We start from the raw sequence: 16,770 nt of genomic DNA, 5'->3' as shown, positions 1-16,770 counted from the left end.
GGAATTGAAATTTAGGGGACACATTGCAAAAGTGGCCAAATCAGCTCATCAAATCACTTGGTTGCTGAAGAATACGTTGACAAGCAGAGACAAGCAGGTTATTGTTCCTCTGTATCGAGCCTTGATAAGACGCCATCTAGACTACTGTGCTCAGATTTGGTCACCTAGGTTTCTTCTTGATGGGGAGGAGGTGGAGAGGATCCAGAGGCGAGTGACCAAGATGATAGCAGGTCTGTGGAATGAACCGTATGAGAACAGGTTGAGGATTTGTGGGTTGCAAAAATTGGTTGATAGGCGGAGGAGGGGAGATATGATTGAGACATTCAAATTACTGAAGGGTTTCTATAAAATTAATTCAGAAGATATTTTTGAGAACAGGGCTGGTTGTGGGAGGACTAGGGTACATCCATGGAAACTGGGCAAAGTGTGGTTAGTAAAGGTGTTAGAGCTGGGTTCTTTACTTTTAGAGTAGTGAATGAGTGGAATGCGCTCCCTGAGTCTGTGGTGGATGCTGTGACAGTGAATGAGTTTAAGGCGAGGTATGATAGGTACTGTATGAATGTCAAATAATTGTGATGAATATGATTTGGGGCCTCCCTCGATGAATCTAATGACTCCCTCGAGTTGCCCGTAATAATAGTAATAATAATAATAATTATTATTTTAGTAAGAAGGCACCCCCGATACCAAAGGTTGCATTTTCACGAGGTTCTGCAGTCAGTCTCAAAACGTTTCTGTTTTAATTATTGATTATGAAATAATAATGTATTTTGAATAGCCTTTTATTTCTATGGCTTTGCCATACCAAATTGAATATTCAGGTTCTCTTCAATGATTCACGATACATTTCTGAATAGATTGAAATTTTGGACAACAGGGGGCATTTTCTTTTGACAAGAGAACAACTGATAAATGAAAAGGTGATTGAGGTTTAGTTCGGTTAATGTTATTTTCCTTGAACGCCGTTGTTATCTGTTGTATATATGCATATATGTTTCTTTTATGAAAATATTCATAATTATTAGTGCTACATATTTTATTATTAATGTCGTAGTTTTTGAGAGTGCCATAATTCCTTCTATTGCATATTTTCGATCAGTTTAACAACCGGGTAAGTATGCAAATGCTAATACATTTCGTTATCTGTTGTATATATATATATATATATATAGATAGATATAGATATATATAGATATATGCATATATGTTTCTTTTATGAAAATATTCATAATTATTAATGCTACATATTTTATTATTAATATCGTAGTTTTTGAGAGTGCCATAATTCCTTCTAATGCATATTTTCGATCAGTTTAACAACCGGGTAAGTATGCAAATGCTAATACATTTCGAATGAAAATTATCCTCTTCACTCCCCTCCCCTTCCACCCTTAAAATGATGATTAGTTATAAGTGAATATGAATATAGTACACACCCTGAAGTACGATAATGTACTTCAGGATGTGTGTGTGGTTGGGAGGATCTTGGAATGATGGTAGACAGTGGACTGAAGTTCCAAGGGTACATTCCAATGCTGCAAATTCTGCACATTTTTTATGCAGAGTTTGCAACAGTGCTGCTATGATAAAAAGTACATTGTCATGTAGGGTTAAGGAAGTAGTGGTGGTGCCTCTGTATATAAGGCATTGGTCAGACCAAACATGGACTCCTGTACTCAGTATAGTGTCCTAGAGGAAACACTAGAGTCAAGATGAATGACTGAAGTGATATCAGGACTGGAGTGGTTATGAAGAACGTTTGAGGGAACATGGATTACAGAGGTTGGTAGATAGCAGGAAAAGAGAAGATATGATAGAGACATTCAAGTTAAATGATCCTATCAGATTAATACAGAAGGAATTATAAAAAGAGTGGATGCTAAGATGGAAAGAATGAGAGGCCATCCCTGGAGTTCAATAAAGATGTGGTGAAGAAGGGTTTGAGGAGTAGATTTTAAAGTGGAGAGTTATTGATTATTTTGACTGCAGGGAGTGTAAATAATTATAAAGTTCATTATGATCGCCAGTTGAGTGGCCTCCTACAATGTCTGCTGACTCCATGGAAGTCACCAAAATAATAATATATTAAAGGCTACACTTCCTCACACAATGCAGTTAATTCTTCTATTTCCATTCATGACAAAATTGATTAAAGGGTACTTGTGAAGTAGGATAGCACAGGCAAACAGGTTGTACAGGAAGAGGAAGATGGATAAGAGGTTAAAGATGTGATTGCAGCTGGACAAGGTGATGGAATGCATAAAGGTGAAGATAGACAGGTATGAATAGCAGTCAGAATCAGGGAAACAGGCGTGGTCAGATTGAAGAGAGAGGTGTGGCATAGCAACTAGAGTAGAGAATGCCTGAACAACACAGGGATTGTTATGTTTGTATGCAAATGTCAGGAGCATAAGAAATAAGAGAGAGAAGAGTTCATTGCATTGGAGTCAGTGTGCCCAAAGATAATTGGGATAAGTAAAACTTGGTTATTTCAGGATGATGTACTGTTAGGAGTGGCAGGATATGCGATTTTCCAGAAGGATAGGAAGGTGAAAAGAGGAGGGGTGAGTGCTGTTAATGATTGCAAAAGACTTGAGTGCATAAAGTGTGGAAGTTGGTAGTAGATGTGCATGTACAGATTTCAAATCTGTGTGGTGTGAAGTTGATATTAAGCTAGTATATTTGATAGGTTGTTGTTATAGTCCAGTGAATGTAGAGAATACTGTTTATGAAGTGTTTAGGCAAATTGGTTTGGCACATAAAAAGGTGATAATGATGGGAGAACTTAATTACAGGAATGTAGAATGGAAGGAGGAGAATGAGTTTGTTAAATTTCTGAGGGATAAGTATCTTAAACAGCATGTGATCAAAGCAACTAGAGTGTACTTGTTTGGGAAGTGGTGAAACAAGAATCACAAGACGTTATGAGTAAATAGAGTAGGAGTGAAATGGATGAACAGTGAAATCAAACATTCTGTGTTGGAAAATAAAATGTTATGGATTAGGTACAAGACAGTTAGTATTGATGAGATCCATGAGGAGTATAAAGTGCAGGCTAGGAAGGTGATGAGCATGATAAAGAAAGAAAAGGTACAATATTAGAGGAAATTGGCTGGTCAGGCCAAGTTAAATAAGAGGGAATTCTTCCTCTAGGTGGCTAGCAAGAGGAATAATATCCTATTTGAATAATATAATATATTATTCAAATAGTATAATATAAGCACGTAAACACAAGAAAGATATTTAATTAGCCAAATATTTCGGTCTGAAAATTGCAGACCATCTTCAGTGGCACTACAAGAACAGTTTTAAAAAATACATGGTGGAATACTAACAATAGATCATTTAAAAATAGAACAAGCCGTATGATGTTATATCACTAAGTATTAAAGGGAATATTATTAAGCAAAGACATGATTGAAATAAAGATATTAATTAATAATATTAAATAACATAAAATTAATATGAATTAATGAGTTATCCTGATTAGACTTTCCCAGATTTTTGATACAGATATACAGTCATTCCGATTCAGGTTAGGACGATGGAGTAATGCTTCTACACTTTCTTTGAATAAACGTTCAAATTTATAGCAGGATCTATGTAAGAGGCAAGTTTTTGACCAAAGGATGTTGTGGTTAGTTTCAATCCTGTGCTGAGCCAATCCAGATTTTTCAGGTTTGTTATGATGAATGGAGGATTGATGTTCTTGGATTCGTTTTTCAAGAGAGCGTCCAGTTTGTCCAAAATAGGAGAGATCACAGTTGCAGGGAATTTGATAAACTCCAGGAAGAGACATAGTGAGCGTTTGTCTTTAGAAGGAAAATGGGAAGATAATTTGTTAATAGGTGAATACGTTAACTCATATTTCTTCAGAATTCTTGAGATAGGTTCTGAAATCCCGGAGATGTATGGAATTGGAACTCAATGTATTGAATCTTTGTTGTTTAGTGGTGGATTATAAGAATCGAGAAGATGTTGTGTACTCTTTTCGGAAAAGCCATTAAGTTTCATGTGCTGTTGGATAGTAGAAAGTTCTTTCTGTAGAAAATTAGAAGTAGAACAATTAGTTTTGGCTCTTCTGATTAGACACTTTATGATTCCTGTTTTTTGACAAGGATGATGGGCTGATTCTTTAATAATATACCGACCTGTGAATTTAATGGCTTTTCCGAAAAGAGTACACAACATCTTCTCCATTCTTATAATCCATCTAAACAACAAAGATTCAATACGTCGAGTTCCAATTCCATATATCTCCGGGATTTCAGAACCCATCTCAAGAATTCTGAAGAAATATGAGTTAACAGCTACATATTCACCTATTAACAAATTATCTTCCCATTTTCCTTCTCCTAAAGACTAACGCTCAACTATGTCTCTTCCTGAAGTTTATCAAATTCCCTGTAACTGTGATCTCTCCTATTTTGGACAAACTGGACGCTCTCTTGAAAAAAGAATCCAAGAACAACAATCCTCCATTCATCACAACAAACCTGAAAAATCTGGATTGGCTCAGCATGGGATTGAAACTAACCACAACATCCTTTGGTCAAAAAACTCGCCTCTTACATAGATCCTACTATAAATTTGAACGTGTATTCAAAGAAAGCATAAAGGCATTACTCCATCGTACTAACATGAATCAGAATGACTGTATATCTGTATCAAAAATCTGGGAAAGTCTAATCAGGATAACTCATTAATTCATATTAATTTTATGTTATTAATTAATATCTTTATTTCAATCATGTCTCTGCTTAATAATATTCCCTTTAATACTTAGTGATATAACATCACGCGACTTGTTCTATTTTTAAATGATCTATTGTTAGTATTCCACCTTGCATTTTTTAAAACTGTTCTTGTAATGCCACTGAAGATGGTCTGCAATTTTCAGACTGAAATATTTGGCTAATTAAATATCTTTCTTGTGTTTATGTGCTTATATTATTCAATCTTTATGTCACAAGTATTCCTAAAATATCAATATCCTATTTATAACATCATCAGAGAATAAATTCATATAAATACTTTCAATGCAGCAAAATCAGTGGCCTAATCAGTAATTTAACATAAGTATTTGTTATATTAAAGCTAAGATGATAGATGTCTAGTCCTAATTATAATTAACTCTTAGACCAAAAGGTTATGTGGATCGTATATGTGCTATCCATATTCTTGGGATTTTTAGACCACCATTCTTGTTAAGATTAGGGTGGTTAATAAGAATTTCACAGGTTTCTTTAAATTGCCTCTCATACTGTGGGTTGTTATGATGTAAACAACAGGTGCCTTTCCAGTCAGTTCTATGTAGAGTATTCAGGGCATCATCAGAAAGGCCAGATTTACTATACTTATTAAATATACTATGCTCGTTATGTTTTTTTGATAGGAATTGTTCATCCTGTTTCACTTGTATAGGGCAAATTACAGGTGTAATGAATAAAGTATACTCCACGGTGGACCAGTAGAGGAAGTAAATCCTTCAATAATAAATTTAGTTTAATTCTTGACTCAAGTGTAGGCAACAAAGTTTGTTTCTGAAGTATCTTCAGGACTGAGGCAACTCTTAGTAAAGGTGGACCAAGCGCTCATTACTCCTTGTCTCAGTATCTCCCATAATGCAAAGCACAACTCCTTGTGTGCACCTCCAAGTAAATCCTTCAATGATCTTCAATTCTTCAAGTTTAATTTTGTAGGAGGTTTAAATATGGCATTAAGGTTGTATTTGATGATCAGATTATCTTGTTCATGTCTTAGTTATTCGGGCTTCTTTTGATATCTGATCATCAAATAAAACCAAGAATGACATGGAGTGAGTAGTTCATTGTGTGAGTGGGTGGGAGGGGTAGTTTGTCATTTTATCAATGCAGGAATTGGAATAGAAGAATGATGCCTGTAAATTAGCCTTGTGTTTAGATGATGATACAAAATTAACATCCAAATTTGAGATTGGCAGAAGCATGGGTGGACAAAGTTGCACCCCATAGCCTTGACTAGGGACTATAAGGCTTGACTGCCCATAGAAGAGGAGGCAAATTTGTGGCATTTAGCTCCTACAAATTTGTAATTAGATTTATTTTATAATGTGAGCTTCAATATAGGCTGAGTGTGATGCTGAAGTTTTAGTCTCAAGCTATTTATGATATGAATTTTTTTTTCATGGACTGCCTTGGAACACTTGTTGGAGACCCAAGGCTTTGGATACTGGTCAAGAATTTTGAGTGGAGCAAGGGATGAAGGCCTTCATTCTGGTTATAATTATTTCTGTTATTCAGGGTGTAAGTTGTTCTAAAATGCAGGAAACTGAGGAGTGGTGTGAGTACCAAGAGGAGAACTGACAGTTGGAAGATGTCAAGGGTGTTGGCAAGATGGTGGAAATTGTCTGGTATTTTGGTGTGAGGGTGTTAGGTAATGGTGAATGCTTCTGCATCCCTGCCTGCTTAATCAGTGGAAATGGAGGAGGAAAGCCAATTTGTGTTGTGGACTTGTGAACTTCACAAGGAAGATTCTTTCACTATTCAGGTATTAAGAGACCATAGTTGTTTGAATTTGGAGAATGATAGACACAGTAAATGAATACAGTATGTGTTGGTAGGAAAATTTTGAGCATAAGCAAAACAAACAGGGGAATTCAAAGTTTTGCATTCTCTGACATGAGATGTTGGTTCTTATATCTTTTGATTTTTGTAGGATGATATTAAAAAGCAGTCGTCATAAACAGCTTACCTGTGAAGAATTGCTTTAAAAAATTATTGTAAAGCAGAAAATTCAAATATTGCTCATCTGAATTTTCCCTGATATAGGTGCCTGAAGAAATGCCTACATTCATATTTCCGAATTTAGGGACACAAAACACACGTGTTGAAATGATTGTTTTACTTATTATTAATAAAATAACACTTGACATTTCAACCCCTGTATTGCGGTCATCATCAGAAGGATACAACCCACATCTCAACAAAATTGATGGCCTAATCATTTCAAGAATGTGGAGGACCCATCTACAACCTGTATAACAACCTAAACTAGCCATAGAAAAATCCCACTACAAGAAGACAACCTGGTGAAGTGTTTGTAACATTCAACAGCAGCTGAAAGAAATCATATTATAACAATCAAAACTATCCAGAAGAATATTAATACATGAGGACTTTAGCAGTTTATTGTAGTTGTATTTATTTATTTTATTTATTTATTTATATATATATATATATATATATATTTTTTTTTTAATCACTAAAGGTCAGGCTAGGGAAAAGGATTAACTAACTATGTAGATTTAGTTTACCGGTATACAGGGAATGAGCATGTAGCTTGGTTCCGTATACACTTGTATTATTCCGATGATGACCTCGATACAGGGATCGAAACGTCAAGTTTTATTTTATTAGTAATTAATAAAATAATCTGTTCAACACGTGTGTTTTTGTGTCCCTAAATTTACAAATATGAGTGCTGATCACAGTGTAACCTTAAAAGAAAGAAGGATACATGTGTATAGGAAACCAAGCTACATGCTCTTGCACTCTATAAAGGTAAAAATAATCTATGTTGTTAATTAATCTTTTTCTTAGCCTGACCTCTGGTGATAAAAAACACAACAGAACTTGACTTTCGGAGATCAGTCAGATAATTCATGCACAGAAATAAAATCTGTGTGTAGTAAATCATACATTTTAAGTCTTCAATTTTCTTTTTTCGAACTGAAGGTTAGTGACATCTTGTTATAAAAATCATTTATTGCTGCCTCATAAAATTGTGCAGTGTGATGCAAAAATAGGTTATATTTAAGAAACCTTACAATTATAAATTTTATATATATATATATATAAAATTTATAATTGTAAGGTTTCTTAAATATAAAACACCTTTTTATTTTTGTATTGGGAGTAGGCGAGGCCATTTTAATCCTATCTAACTTTTGGAGACTGAGGGGGCAGTTCAATCTCCACCAGTAGCCAATCAGAGATAGCTGGCCAAAGACTATCACTAATATCATGGTGTTCAGTGAAGAGAGGTGACTGACAAGCGCTGCCATCTCGTGGCCTAGTTTGCTGTCTGAAAATAGTGTGGGTTCTATGGTCGATTTTCTTAAGTTTACGGGAATAGGTCGAAAAAAGACTTAGCAAAAGTTCCTCTAGTCAGTGACTAGAACTGAACTTATGAGGCTCTATTTTCGGGCAATTTAGCGCCTTGGAAGGCACATGCTATTGCCATTGAGCTACACAGGCTTTATATTATTTATTATATTTATATTATAAATTATATGTGATATGCATATATTTATTATACATTTTTATGCTGTACTTTGTTCATTATATTATTAAAAATTATTAATGTTATAGTACAAGGAATGGTATGAAAGTAATGCCTCCTCTTTTTTCTTAAGAAAATAATTAACAATGGTTTTTATATGAATTGATGCTCCATCTTTCAGAAGCATTTTCTCATTTTTCAATAAAAAATATAGGAGTAATGATGCCTATGTATTATTTCACTTTATTATTTGAATAAAAAAATGCATTATTACTTTCGTACCACTCATGTTTTTAGCATATTTTTAGAATATAAGATGCAACAGATATAATCTGAATTTGCGTCTTTGTGAAAAATGTTAGTTTTATATTCCAAGATGTAATATTACTACTGAATTATTAAAATTATTCATTTATTATTAAATAGTGATGACAAGACATGCAAAAAATTGCACCGCTGGAGCTGTATATACGTATCATGAAAAGAATAAAGATACAAAGTCTTGTGGATATGGGACTCATGAGGGTCGACTTGGCAAGGATTCAGTAAAAGATTATGATTGTTGTTGTTTAACTTTACAGCCTTGTCGCAATCCAGTTATTACGTATGTATAAATTATAGTGTTTAGAATTTACTGAATTTATTTTGCTGAGCATTTGATTTTTTAATTTATTTGCTACAAATCTTAATATAAGTGGTTTAAGGGAAATGTAAAAAAAAAAATCATAAATTTTGAGCAAAATTTCAAAATAATGATATTGCATTTCAAGGTAGTTTTGAAATTGCCTTTTAAAAGCAAGGAAAGGAAGAGTAATTATAAAACTTTAATACCCTCGTCAGTGATCCTGATAAATACAGAAGATCAAAACATAAAATTATCACATTTGTTCCAGGCTGTATATCACATGTGTTGTCAATATTGTGGAATGCTATTTTCAGTCTTTTTTTTTTTTTTTTTTTTTTTTTTTTTCAGTAGACTTTCTTTGTCAAATATTTGTGAATTGTCTCTCAGTGGCATAGAAACTTGCAGAAGTGATATCTTGTTTCAAGTCATTAAAACGAACAACAACAACGAAATAGAAAAAAACCCTATAGTATTCATGTTTTAAAATATGCATTACAGAAATTGGGCTTATTTGCTGCAGCAGGAATTCCGTACTTCTTAAAAGAAAAATTTACATCTTTATGACTTCTTATTGGTTGTCATTATATACCAGGATGGTATGCCTGAGTGGTTCATTAACTTTTTAGTTAATATCACAGATTTGGATCTGGGATATTATTATAATATCCCAGATTCAAAAATACAAAAATATCTTTATTTACAAACAATTTATTTTAGTGTAAGTTTAAGGTATTGTTTTTAACAGTGTGTGTGTTAATGTTTGTTTCACAAGTGCCATACTTAAATCATCATCATCAAATTCCTGCCATGTACCCCTAAGGGGAGTACAGGATATGATAGTACTACATGAAAAATTTACATCATTACTAACTTCCTATCTACAATTTTCCTCCAAATCAGTCTGTTACTTGTCAAGACTCCAATATTATCAGATCTTATATTTATTTCGTCTAAGGCAACTTTGTACCATATCAATCCATCTATATCTTGATCTTCCTCTGGATCGTTTTCCTGCCAACCTGGCAGAGAACACTTGTTTTGCTAATCTTTCCTTGCCCATTCTGTTTAAGTGACCATACCACCTGAGATTAACTCTGCTAACGCATTCCTGGATTCTGACAATATCAAGTTCTTTCCTAATATCCTCATTTTTAATATGATATTGCCATTGATGCCATCTGTTCACACCTCTAATCTTTCTCAGGACTCTCATATCTGCGGCCGCTAGTCTTTGGTCAAGTGTTTTACCTCTGACCCAGCTGTCAGATCAATAAGTTAAAACTGGTTTGAACACTGTCTTGTATACAGCTAATTTAGTGTTCCGACTAATTTCTCTCTTATTCCATATGAATTTATTCAATTGACTTCCTACCATACCAGCTTTGTTGATTCTGTTGTCTATTTCTATATTTAATTTACCATCTTCACTAAAAATCGTGCCTAAGTAGCTATACTTAAATTTGCATTATAAATAAAAACTTATCTCCTAAAGAGAAAAGGATCCACAAACTTAAGATTTCTTCTCTTCAAAATTACAGGATTTGATGAGAATAAACAAGCAAAAATAGTTCAAAGTTATGAAGTACAGTTTCTTCTGCTCTCAAGAATTGCCGTTAAAATATAATTACTTAGCTCGTACTTATTTTTCTTCGAAAACAAGAAAATAATTTGTGCACGCACGGTCTTTCTTGAGTGAAATAATATTCTTTCTTTCATGTTTTCTTTAGCATATCAGTTCTTTTCTGTTTTCTTGAAATGCAAAGATAATTTTAAAGTTCCTTTTTCCTAATGGAAACTTCTTTCTTATTCTTGAAGACAAAAAATTCATCTCTTTTCAGGTTTACGGCACTTTAACTAAAATCAGTTTGCTGCATAACTTATCAAAGGGAACTATTCTGCTGCTTAGGGAGAAACTATATATCTGTGTCTTATATAGCGAAACCTGTGGAGTATCCATAACTATAGAATAACACGTATGCTACAGTAAATAACTTTTTTATTATGTAAATATTAAATATTTCATCCAGTGTCTCATAAGACATCATCAATATAATGATCGAACAACAATGGGAATTGAATTTCAAAAATAATGATCGAACAACAATAGGAATTGAATTCAAAAAAAAAAAAAAAAAGTAGTGCACATGATGTCTTTGCAGTTTGGAGTCAGATTTCTACAAAAAATGAATACCCTACATCTTCGTATCAAGTTCACACTAAAAAAAGAATCATCAAAAGGTTTTTTTTTTCCATGTTGTACTGAACATCCAGCATAAGCAAGATGGATACATTTCCACTTCTGTCCTATGAAAACCAACTTTTTCAAGTTGTTATATCCACAATACATCAGCTCACCATCCATCTAAAAAATATGGCATCATACAACATACAATCTTTAGTATCCAGAGCATGCAAGATTTCTTCTTCTGAAGAATCTCTAAAACAAGAATTGGAAATTGTCAAAGAAACAGCCTTACTAAATGGATATAATTGAATAATAATCCAAAAAATAATTAACCACTCTGCTACAAATCAACCCATACCAAAAGAAGCTTACAGGACTCCTGTACTGTATATTAAAGGCATCTCTGAATGTGTGGCAAAAATCATGAAAAATTATCAACTTGTTGCTACCTATAAACCCATCGACCAAATTCACAACTTGCTATCTTCTCCAAAAGACACTCTTACCAATGAAGCTACCTGGCATATACAAAGTACCATGTTCGTGTAACTTGTCTTACTATGGACAAACAGGAAGATCTATAAATAAACGTACTGAACATCAAGACCCCATCTGTCTTATCAAACCTAACAAATCTGGCCTTGCACAATATGGAATTGAAAATGTTAACCACAGGATGCAATGGCAGAATGCTAAGCTGCTACATAAATCCATATATAAACATGAATGTTTATATGAAGAAAGTGCTGAAGCCTTACTTCGTGGACCTAACTTAATCAGAATGACTGTCTCACTGTTCTGAAAGTTCGAGAAATTGTTATCATCAATTGTATTAAATAAATTTAACTGTTATATTTTAATTTAATTAGTTTTAATTTCAGCCCATTAGGTTTAATCCATGAACACTCGACTGTATACATAGAGGGATTCCAATTTAAGTGTGCACACTACTGTTTTTTGAATTCATTTCCTATTGTTGTTCAGCCATTGTACTGATGATGTTTTATGAGACATGAGACGAAATATTTACATAATATAAAAAGTAGTGTGGCATACATGTTATTCTATAGTTATATCTTTTTTTATCTATGCCACAACTGAGCTTCATTTAAAAGAAATTCATCCATTAATTTTCATTCCATAAAATTCATCCATTAATTTTGAGATAACTATTTCCCTCATAATTCTCTTTTCTGCCCTTTTTTGCCTTCAGAATTCCTTTAAACTATATTTCTCCCATAAACTTCCAACTTTTCAGAACATCATCTAATCAACACAACAACAGCTGTTCTGTTCTTCTCTCGTGTTAATTCTATTTTCTCATTGGAAGTGCAAACTTCACACAAGCGCACTATTGCCTGATGCGATGAAATGAAAGTTGATTAATGATGTGAACATGTTGGAAAGTTCAATATTTTCTTCTCACATTTATGTTACAGAAATAAAAAAACTAAATTAGAGGCAAGTCCTTTTTACAAATATCACAATGAAACAATTTGTGATGGGCCATAACTATAAAAAGATTTTTCTTTTTATAGTTATGGCCCATCACAAAATTTGGGATTCTACAAAATCCCAAAACAAAAAAAGTGTATAAATTACTAAAAAAATTACATCTTGGCTCAAAGAAATTATCACAGAAACTTGATCGTTATCATGTCAGACCACCCTGGATATACAGCGGGTCCTAAAATTCGCAAACCTAATATCTCCTCCTTTCTATAGTAGACAGCATAGAAAGCCCAACTTACAAACTGGCCAAATATATATCCAAATCACTTTCTTTCCTTACAGACATTTCTCTCTCATCTATTAAAAACTCTGCACTTTAAAACATTAATGACATCTTACTTTGAGAGATTCTGACATCGTGGTCAGTTTCGATATTACTTCACTATTCACTAATGTACATTTGACAGACACCATTAACCTCTTTAAGCCACATTTCCCTCCTGACATAATTGAATTATTCAGATTCACCATATATGTGGGTTATTTCCTATGGAAAGGAAAATTATACAAACAGCTGGAGGGGACTGCTTTGGGTTCCCCCCCCTTTCCCCAAGCTAACGTCTATATTGAACATCTTGAAAACCATGCACTCAACACAGCTACACTTACAAGAAAAATTTGGATGCAATATATTGTTCTTGTGTTTGGCTTCACAACCCATACACATTCTTCTTCTTTTGGCATCACAGCCCCATGTAGGGCCTTGGCCTCCCATTTTTGTTTCATAACTCACTACAAGGTGGGGTCGTTACCCCCACCCTCAACCATGTGTAATTGTGAAGCATTGTGTTCTTAAGACCGGTTTGCCTGCTTTGTGGGAGGAAAAACTCCAGATAAACTGGGGAGAAAAACCTTACAGTCCACATCCAAGACCAGATAACTTGGCTATGTCTGAGAAAGATCTAAGCTCCTCACGTCAGTGATGAGAATTGAATGCAGGACACTCCTTTTCCAGGCATATGGTTGCGGAGTGCATAACCACTCGGCTAACCATGTGGACCCACACACATTAGATAAGTTTTTGATTCATCTTAACAGCCAACAGTCTAAAATAAACTTCACCACAAAAAAAAGTAACAATTATCTCCCTCTTTTTACATATGCTAGTCACATGCTATTTTAATAGCTCATTGTCCTTCTCCATTTACAGAAAACTACTCACAGGAGTGTATTTACATAAACAATCACATCACACCCTTCCCAACAGTATGGTATCCTCAAAACACTTACCAAGCCAGGTTAAGACTATTTGTTCAAATGACATGCCCCTTGAAACTGAGTTCAGGGACCTTTGCAACACTTTTTCAACCATTGGCTACAGCCCATATAAAATAGATAAAAATATTGTTTGCCACCTCCCTTTCTTTCAACACACAGGATCACAACAAAACCATTCTCATCTCATTTGTTAAGGGTACATCAGAAAAAATAATAGCCAAAGTTCTCTGCAAATATGATCTCTGTGCCACTTTGAAATAACCTTTCATTCTCCTAAAGATCAGCTGCATTCTCTTGAATACCCCCGGAGTGTATAAAGTTCTTTGTGCCTTTAATTTGGTCTACTTTGAACAGATTGGTAGAAAACTTGGCATCTGCCTTGAAGAACACAAAAAATACATCTGTATGGCAAGTCAGGATTGGCAGAACATGCTCTGGATACTCCTTCACATGGAATCAACCACCGACTCCCCCTGAGCACAGCCGGTGAACACTGTGGCCTCGATGACGTTCCTGTGGTGGGCCTTCACACGCAGCCTGGTGCCGTTGCCAGTGAGCTTACAGTCCCGCAGCACTTGGGCCTGCTGCACAGGAGTGTTTCTGCATGGATGAGGTTGAGGGGCAGCTTGAAGGTAGCATGGGCCATCTTTCCTCCCTCCAACAGCATAGCAGTGATGCCAGAGGATGCAACAGCCAAGGCGATGCCATGATCACGCCTTACCTTCACCAGGAGCATCCAGGAAAAAGACCTGCCCAGCACCTTACTCAATGCTGCTATTTTCAGTGGAACTATTTTCCTCTCTTTCCGCTCCTCAGGACTCACCCAGACCTGATACTTAGATTAAACAATATGGTCAAGCACACTGACATTTCCTTTGCTGCTTCACGTAATACTCGAGCTGGTATACCATCAAATCCCACAGATGTCTCACATAAAGGTTCTGTAATATGCTATTCACCTCCGTTTCATTCACCTCAGTTCCCGTATAAGCCATTGGTTCCTTCATTCTTGCAATATCACTGTCTGAATGATGTACTCTTGCAAAGTGTTCACTTAGTAATTCTAGTATTTTGACCGATTCAGTTACCTTCCCACCATCAGGATTCCTTAAAATCATTCTGCCATATACATTTTTACTTTTCTTACCACACTAGTTACCCTTCTGGCCTGTGCCTTGTACTGTTCGTGTACTTGCAGGTCACCTTTCTCCTTAAATTCCCTCATAGTTGTTTCTTTTTTTGCAGCTCCAGCTTAATGGTGTTATTCATCCATTTGACTCCTACTTGATTTACTCTCCTGACTCTAGGTATGCAGTCAGCCAATACCTCTCTCAAGCACTCCTTTATCATTTCCCATGCCCTATCAACATCCAGCCCTTGCAGTTTTACATGCCATGGCACTTATCCAAGCAATCTCTCAAGCTTGTCATATTTACCAGCCTGGTAATTCCACATATATCCTGTCTTAACTGAAAATTCCACACATTAGCCACCTTTGGTCAAGACCATATGATCACGCTTACCAGTTGGTGATAACATTGGTCATATTCATTATAGACAAATTCTCAGATGCAATTACTAGATCAAGCACTCTCGAACCCCTAGTATATTCCATTACATGCTTTTTCAGGTAATTGTCCCTTAGTAACTGCATAAAATCCATTTCCTTCCTTCCATGTGTCCTCTCCTCCCTCCAATCAGTGTTAACAAGTTGAAATCCCCCATAATAATTACCTCTCCTCCACTCATTGAGTCTGTTTGCCAATACATACTGTCTCCATCATTTTTTCCATCCCCTGGTCTATAGCATCATCCAATTGTATATCTTATTTTGCTGACCTCTATCTCACACCAGATAGTCTTAAACGTGCTATTTTCACTGTCTTGTAGTTGAACTTTTACTCTCTCTCTTTGGTTGCAATTCATTGGCTATCATGAATAACACCCCCCCCCCATTCTTTTCTCTCTATCCTTCCTGAACACACCATACCGTTCACATTCTATCCCACTAACTATATCACCTTCTGTTAGCTATGTCTCACTAATGCCAATAACTTTTGGGGAGGATGAGCCAACCAATGCCAAAAATTCCTCCTGCTTGTGTGTCCTCTTAATGCTACTGGCATTAGTGGACCACTTCTATCTTGACTCCTTACACTAACTATCCCATTCTGGTTTGTTACCATTGGTACTAACTCAGGCATATTATACACATTCTTACACTCAACCTGCCTCACTTTTGCGAGGCAAAAAGTGAGGCAGGTTGAGTGTAAGAATATTAGGAGGTAAGAATATTACAGAGTAAGAAATAGTAAAAATAGTAAGAATGAATGTAAGAATATTACGGAGGGCCATAATAGCACAAAAGTGCTATTATGGCCCTCCTTCTCAGCTCTACTCTGTCATACGACGACAACAGACTCACTATCTTAACTCTCTCACTCTTTTCTTTTACTACTTCCAGTAATTATTTCAAGTCCTATCTCATGCCATACTTTACTCCTTTTAAATCATTCATTCTGGCCACTACAATAATTTCTTTCACCCTAGGCTTTTGTGCTCTAATAGCCTCACTAACATCATTAAATTTTGCACCAGAAAAGCAAAATTTTGTCAAACTCTCATCAATCACACATTTTACAATTGAATTGGCATATAACACTTGCTCTTTAATTTTTCTTTCTCTCCCGATCATGCCCTCGTTTTTCTTATCTTGCACTTCTTTCTTTTTGTTATTAGCTGATCCGCTCGGTAGACATTTTTGCAATCGCTCCAGTTGCTGCTTCGCCCTGTGTATCACTCCATGCAACCTAGCTATCTCCCTCATTGGAACTGTTATTTTTTACATCAGTCAAACTGTTCTCTCCTTCGACACTTTTATTCTCACTTTCAACTGTGTCACATTTAATCTCACTCTCAGTGCTATCAGGCGTTACATCACAATTTTCAATTGTATTCTGACTTTCAT

General features: G+C 35.2%; 1 protein-coding gene across 3 annotated transcripts in view; it reads left to right on the top strand.

The window, feature by feature from the left end:
• Positions 1-913: 913 nt before the first annotated feature.
• Positions 914-16,770, top strand: part of LOC150092719 (nitric oxide synthase-interacting protein) — a 128,612-nt gene continuing 112,755 nt past the window's right edge. For 2 of the 3 annotated variants that reach the window (XM_090414795.1, XM_090414793.1), the window contains exons 1-2: positions 1,193-1,324; positions 8,689-8,866. In XM_090414795.1, the coding sequence (XP_090270921.1) occupies positions 8,691-8,866 (176 nt within the window). In that variant the 5' untranslated portion in view covers positions 1,193-1,324; positions 8,689-8,690. Of the gene's footprint in view, positions 1,112-1,192; positions 1,325-8,688; positions 8,867-16,770 lie in introns of those variants that run through there. The other variant, XM_090414794.1, reaches the window with a different exon arrangement.

This window comes from Typopeltis vanoorti, chromosome 25, assembly GCF_054136105.1.
Source record: "Typopeltis vanoorti isolate ZY-2024b chromosome 25, IOZ_Tvanoo_1.0, whole genome shotgun sequence".
Lineage (NCBI taxonomy): Eukaryota > Metazoa > Arthropoda > Arachnida > Uropygi > Thelyphonidae > Typopeltis > Typopeltis vanoorti.
Note: the sequence above shows the minus strand (reverse complement) of the source record. Positions and strands in the feature narration are given on the sequence as shown.